Source organism: Odontomachus brunneus, unplaced genomic scaffold, assembly GCF_010583005.1.
Source record: "Odontomachus brunneus isolate Ranch 3 - 2012 unplaced genomic scaffold, Obru_v1 Obru_scaffold_008, whole genome shotgun sequence".
Lineage (NCBI taxonomy): Eukaryota > Metazoa > Arthropoda > Insecta > Hymenoptera > Formicidae > Odontomachus > Odontomachus brunneus.
In genome coordinates, this window is record NW_022639458.1 from 3275299 (window position 1) to 3282315 (window position 7017).

General features: G+C 47.3%; 1 protein-coding gene across 1 annotated transcript in view; it reads left to right on the forward strand.

Moving 5' to 3' along the window:
- LOC116854120 (zinc finger protein 358-like) overlaps positions 1-7017 on the forward strand; it is a 33740-nt gene that overhangs the window by 12453 nt on the left and 14270 nt on the right. Inside the window, exons 3-4 of the mRNA XM_032835719.1 lie at positions 260-918; positions 1788-2064. Of these exons, the coding sequence (XP_032691610.1) occupies positions 260-918; positions 1788-2064 (936 nt within the window). The remainder of the gene's footprint in view (positions 1-259; positions 919-1787; positions 2065-7017) is intronic.

The window sequence follows — 7017 nt, forward strand, 5'->3', positions numbered from 1 at the left end:
CTAACAATACCGCTCAAACAGGCAATGACAGGCAGACAAGAAAACCAAAATGTACTACTTCTAGAGAATATTATAGTTACTATAACCATTTTGTATACATGGGCGTGAAATAACACAAATATTTTGTTGTGGCAACCACATTTAAGCAAGTAACATCCTGAGCGTTTTCCCCATGAGTGGGTTCTTTTCGTATTATAAACGATTGATTCTTCAGACACCATCCTGCTACAATTAATCACTATTAAACGCTTCATTACAGAGCGGCTATCCTTTGGAGTGGGTCGTCTGGTGGGTTCACCGGCGACGAGGAGTCCTTCGCCGTCGCAGTCTCCCTGCCCGGACTCTCCCCCATCCGAACGCCGGGACGCCGAGATAGACGTCGACGTCGAGGAGGAGGTTGACGTGGACGTCGAGGAAGTCGGCGACGAGGATGACCACGAGGATACTTCGAGTCCACCGCGATCGTCGTCCACGCCGTCGCCGTCGCCCGTGAGCGTCGCGACGTCGCCCGTGTCGCATCCCCCGAAGAGATCCGGCGATAGCTTCAGCGTATCGGCTCTCCTTAGGCCGGATCCACCCTCCGCTCACGTCCAGAACGCATCTCCGCACAGAGACACCACCGCCATGGGCGCTCATCCGCCGCCACCCGGCTCGTCCATCCTCTATCCGCCGTTGCACCTTCAGAGCGGACTCCTGCCACCTCACCCACACCATCCCCTTTCGTACCTGCACCCCCAGCTGCTGCCGCATCATCTTCTGCCGCCGCACCTGCACCCGTTGCTGCGCGGCGTTCATCCGGGTCACCCGGGACTGCACTCGACACACACGGCGCACGGGCTGCACCATCCCCATCCGCTCGGCGACGTTTACAGCTGTGTCAAGTGCGACAAGATGTTCAGCACGCCGCATGGGCTCGAGGTACGTATGCGTGCGAGCTCGACGCGTGCTCTTTTTATTTAGAGACGCGCAGCATTCTCGCCGGTCCGCGAGCTTGTTTTGATTCATTTCTGATTTGTACGCTGTCGGCACGGTGAGATCCGCTTGCGTCCCTACGACTTTATCGCCACGATGGCTGATTTTGCGAATCGCGTTTGACTTTCTTGGTTTTTCATTTTTACATTCGAATAATATTAATATATTATTAACATTCTTTACCAACGCGACGAAATAATATTTGTTTTGGCGGAATATTACATATCAAAGTAGTACATTTACCTTTTGTATTTTTACATATAATCAAATTATTATGTAATTTTCTGTTAGCATTTTTGTATTTTACTTTGAGTTTGCTATGACTCTTTATTGTGTGTGTGTGTGTGTGTATGTGATTTATCTCGTTATATTCTATAATATTTAAAGACGATTTTATCATCACAATTGAGCAGAAAACTTGAACATTTATTTACGGGATACAAAATTTATTTCTGTAAAATAAAATTTCTTTGTGACTAAAATCTGGTTTCCTTCGGTCGCTTCCTGGTTTCCTTCGGAAGAACCAGAAATTCCGTTTTCTTCAGCCAAAACGTATTGGTTCGTTTATTACTAATGAAGTTCATGTTAATAAAATCAACTTTTTTAGTATAGTGTATTTACTTTTTATATAATATTTTATATGTAATTAAGTTATTAATGTTATTATATTATTTCTGTCGGAATTTTTTGTTTTACTTTGAACCTAATATAGTTTTCTACTGTGTATGAGTATGTGTGTAAGATTTATCTCGATATATTCTATAATATCTAAAAATGTCAAAATATCAATAAATGTGTACGATATATTCGTGCAGGTACACGCGAGGCGATCACATAACGGCAAACGACCATTCGCTTGTGAACTGTGCAACAAAACATTCGGCCACGAAATCAGTCTCACGCAGCACAGGGCCGTGCACTCCGCGGAGAAGGTGTTCGAGTGTAAACAGTGCGGTAAGGCTTTCAAGAGATCCAGCACGCTCAGTACCCACCTCCTAATCCACTCGGATACGAGACCGTATCCCTGCCAGTTTTGCGGCAAGCGATTCCACCAGAAGAGCGATATGAAGAAACACACCTATATACATACTGGTGAGTAGCCTATGAATCTCGATTCGAAGAGTGAAACTCCTTTCGGGAAAAGTTTGTTTCTCTCGGTTGACACGATATTTATTTCGTGTTACTAGTAAAAAAATGTCCAAACAAGAAAAAAATTAGACGCCATGGACGAAAATTCAATAAACAGCCACTAGACATGCCACTGTCCGATTTTATCTGTGAGCGATCGCAATGTTAGTTTGTGATATTGATGGGATATTGATCAAAATTTATCTACCAATTACAAACATCGTTGTAAACAGTGTTTTTGTTCTATCGCAACGCGGAACATATCGTTCAAACTGATCGATTGGGAACGTTAAAATTACTTGGATCGAATCCGTTTGGTAGACAATTATCTCAACTTCAGTTAATTCGTCAACTTTCGGACGTTATACGAAAGTCATGCTCGTGATTCCGATGGGTATCGTTATCGCGGGGGACGCGAGGGATCAATTAGTCCGGCAAGTTCGTGCGATAAATAATGCAGCCAACCGTCTGGACCGAGTCCTTGTGAGAGGATCTAGTTGAATACGGCACATGTGGCCAATGCATTTCAGGGATGCTGAGTCCCACATTGCGAGTTTCGCTCGGTAATAATCGTAATGTCCTTCGGGGTGCTTCCCTATTCCCCGTTTCTCTCTCTTGCATTTAGCCTTCTCGTCCTTTGCTCCCACGATTTGGGGTGGTATCATGGCCTCCCCAATCTTGGAATGGAATCTCGCTGTGACGCAACGTGGAGTCTGTGCGGGACACGCGAGTGGGTCATCTTGTCTCGTGAAGGATATTTCAACTATTATACTTGGAAAGGGGGAAGGATCTCCTGGCAAGCATCGAACAGTCCTCGGAAACGTCTGATAGGATTCTCGTTAGGGATGGTCACTTATATGATCGAGAGAACTGACCAGTGTTAGAAATTCTACGATATCTATGATATCTGTTATGGATATTTCCACAAGACAGTTATGTATACCTCCATCAAGACAGAAAGAACCATTTACAACGATATAAGATTATTATTAGTGGCTACGCACAGTCTTCTTATCTCCTTTGTCTCTTTCCGTATCAACGCGATGCGTATTTATCTTCGAGCATCACTGTCGAGCACGTCGAAATCTTACGAGGCACTGGGCAAGAAATTCGGAGCTGGCATGGTCGCGTCGGTGATGTTAGTAGTGGTGGCAGGACACTTGACACTTCGGTGTCTCAGGGTTGATGGAGCAAAGTCCTGAAGGAGCAGGTTCCTCGAGGATGGAGAGAGCAACGAATGGAGAGAAGGCGCCTGCTGGAGGGTTCCAGTCGAGACTCTGGGTTTTGTATCGTCTCCATGGCAACCCCTCCCGATGTCTTATCAAATTATCACCTTGTCCTCCCCCACGCTCTACCCTGCCGTCACTCCTGCTGGCCCTCCTCTCCCCACGACGCTCATCCTACGAGTCCCGAAACGGCGGAAGAAGGACTCAACGAAACGGGATACAAAGCGATGGTCACTTCTGCAGGCTTTTCTAACAACCCGCGGGACCGCCTATGGGTCTCCGTGTTGCACGCGTGTGTCCACCTACACGCACCGTTGCGTTTCACGCGGAGGGTTGTCGTGGAACATTTAATTCATTATTCAGGCGGATGAAAAATTCAGGCGCCGTGAGAGCGTCGACCAATGACGTTCACGGTCCGCTCGCGGCAATTGTGCCGTGAAACGAGGACGAGCCCTTTTTTCCACAGAAATCTTCCGCCCTTGGGAGTTTCCTCTTCCGTGATAAAGGGTGAAGGGCATGCGCTGCACGCACTCTTTGAAGATTTTTTTTTCAACAAGATCGTTTTTCGATATTTTCTTTATATGATTCATCATTTCAATTCGAATCGATCAGTCATCGCGCTTGTATGTGGTCAAAGTTATGAAGGGTATTTAATTTCCCACATTTTTTATTAATGATACACTTTCTCGTGAAAATAATAATAGTACATTATGATAATTTATTAGCTTTAAAAAATTCATTAATTTAAAAAATATTCTACCCCCAAATTTATTGCGAGGAGAAATGAAAATCTAGCTTGTGAAATTTGTTGCTTCTTCCGCAGCGTACACACCTTCGCTGTCTTGTAAAACACGCTCGTGAAATCGATTCGACGTACTATTTTCATTCCCCGCGCGACTTCTCTCTCTCTCTCTCTCTCTCTCTCTCTCTCTCTCTTTCTTTGCTCTCTTTCTTTTTATCATACGCACGAGCAAATCTCGTTGCTCCCACGACCTGGAACGACGTGCCGTCTGCGTGCGTACGTGCGTCAGGCAGCGCCGGGGGTGTTCTGGGACTTCGCTGCTAATGATAATCAGTTCTCTCTCTTTCCAACCCCTCCCCCGTTCGGCCGACGGCCTACGTACCCTACGTACCGAGCGCGGGCCATGTGCAATAAGGGTGCGGCACCGTCGGATTCCCCGGGGAACGGCGTGGCGTAACGTAAAATCATTATTAGGTAGGTAGGTAGGTGGTTGCTGGTGCACACGAGGGGTGGAAAGAGAAACGGGCGGCTCGGGCGAGCGGGGGGTCGAAGCGCCGCTCACGGGGGTTGGGAATAAGAGCTCTGCAAATATTGTTCGTGCGCGAGCCGGCAACCCGGAATAGGCTACGAGGGGTCGGAGCGTTACTTCGCGTTACCTTCGCAGTTAGGCGAACGTTTTCGGGGGTGGCGGTGGCGCGACGGGAGGCGCGACGAGTCAAGTGCACGGTCGTTGCAAGGGGTTGACGAGCGCAGTGACAGACTGGCAAGTGGTCACGAGTCTCTTCGATGAGAAAACACCGGCAGAATGTCTTTGGGAGGGGCGGCGGAATATTTTCAAAGCCTCATGGGGGGTGGCTCGGCGGGCGGTGAGTTTTGATAGCATCGGGCGACGCCGGCCTGATGAATGCGGTGGTGAGAATAGTAGTGGTGGCCTTTTGGTTATATTACATCGAAAAAGTGACCGCCGCAGTTATATTTTTCCAGCTACGCGCTGGCTATTTTTCCGAAGTAATTTTAAATCAATTAGTTCCCCCGATAAAAATACACGTATCAATTAGACGGAAGACATACAATTTACCTGTTGGTCTAAGTTGAATTAATTCGCGCCGAGTGTGTGAATTTTTGGAACCGTGTCATTCTCAGAGCTTCTGAGTCCTGTCGACCTCACCGATTTCCCACACGCTCCGGCGCCGACGTGTGCGCTCACAGAGAGCCACATTATCGATCAAAATCATCGTCCTGTCATTGGGATGATCAACTCGCGGTGTGTACGCGGTCTTATCCACACACGCGTGATCGTACCCATCTTGTTTTCATAATAAACACAACCTGTCCACTGTTGGTATAAAGTAAAGTCGATGGGTCGAAGTACGGGGGAAGGGGAAAGAACGAGTGCATTTTGTGTACTTATCGACCTTTTCATTCGATGGTACTATTTCGGACGAATGTTCAGCGACATGTGAGACTTCTGTCGCGAACAATCTCCCTTGCCGGTAAAATCATGACCGCTTTACTCGAGATTGAGTCATCTTTATATATTATTATCTGGACACGTAGAAAATCGCATCCAGTTGAAATCAATGATTAAGTAACCTTGAACGGTCTGCCTTAAGTCAAGATATTTTTTCGCAATATAATGGTATAGCAACCGGAACGAAAATACGGACTTCATAATATCTCGAATAAAGCTTGCACAATGTATATCGATTACGCTTGCGGTTTTACAGTTTTTAAAGTTGTAGAAAAAGTGATATACGTATTTCAGATGCACGTTACATTAAACAGTATCTATACATGTTATCGCGGAGGAAATTAGAGTCGAAGACTCGTGAAAGACTCCGTAATACGATATCCATTAAAACACTTGCAACGACCGGGACGATTAATTGGAATTGTCGAGGTCGTCCACTACTTTATCGCGCTATGACGTTGGTTGCACGTAAACACAATTGCATCAAAGCTCGGGCGTCTGTCTTTTGTGCATTATGCATTTACTGCTGGCTGTAATCTTTGGCTGATGGCTTAACTTCCACCGCGAAGTTAAGCCGACATGCGCGATTAAAGTGTCTTACGTCCCTATCATTCTATTGTTATTATGGATTTCCAGGATTTTATCGCGCGACTGCTTTCCGCGATATATTAATATCGCTCGGCCTCACGCGGAGAGCTGTCGGATTGTCGCGATATGCCGAATACACATCGGTTTCTTTTTTATCTCAGAAATTCGTATCTCTATACGCGTTACAATGCGATATTCAATTGCGCACTTCTCTCTCTCTCTCTCTCTCTCTCTCTCTCTCTCTTTCTTTCTCTCTCTCTGTATGCATATCTCTCGAAAAATATTGCATAATGACTATTTACATGCGGTGTCGTGACGCACCGAAAGAAAACAATCGGGAAATATTGCTAACGCATTAAAACAGCCGCGTAATTTTCGACAAACATACGCGCCGTTCGTAACACGATTAATAATAACCCGGCCACAGGCACGAGCGCGCCGTCCTCGCCCCCTCGAATTATGAATTCAGTTGCGGCTGCGACGTACGCGGATACCTGGTCGAACGCGTTTCCCTCGAGCCCGCCTCCAGGGTGCGGTTATCGTATACTCGCGGAGATACAACCTGTACGGGCACCTTTGCGGCCGCGTTCATAGTACGCCTGTGGACTCCATCCCCGAGCACATCTCTCTCTCTCTCTTTCTCCCTCTTTCTCCCGCCTCTCTCTCTCTCTCTCTCTCTCTCTCTCTCTTTCTCTTCTCTTCTCTCTGTCTGTCTCTCTCCTTTCCGTGCAGACGGACGGGGCTATTAGAGGTTTCCGGCTGACTTGGCGCCCCAAGCACATCGAGGGCGCCGCAACATCCCTCTAAGCTGTTTAAACTTCGCGACATGGAGGCCGTCTGCCCCCCCCCCCCCCCCCCCCCCCCCCCCCCCCCCCCCCCCCCCCCCCCCC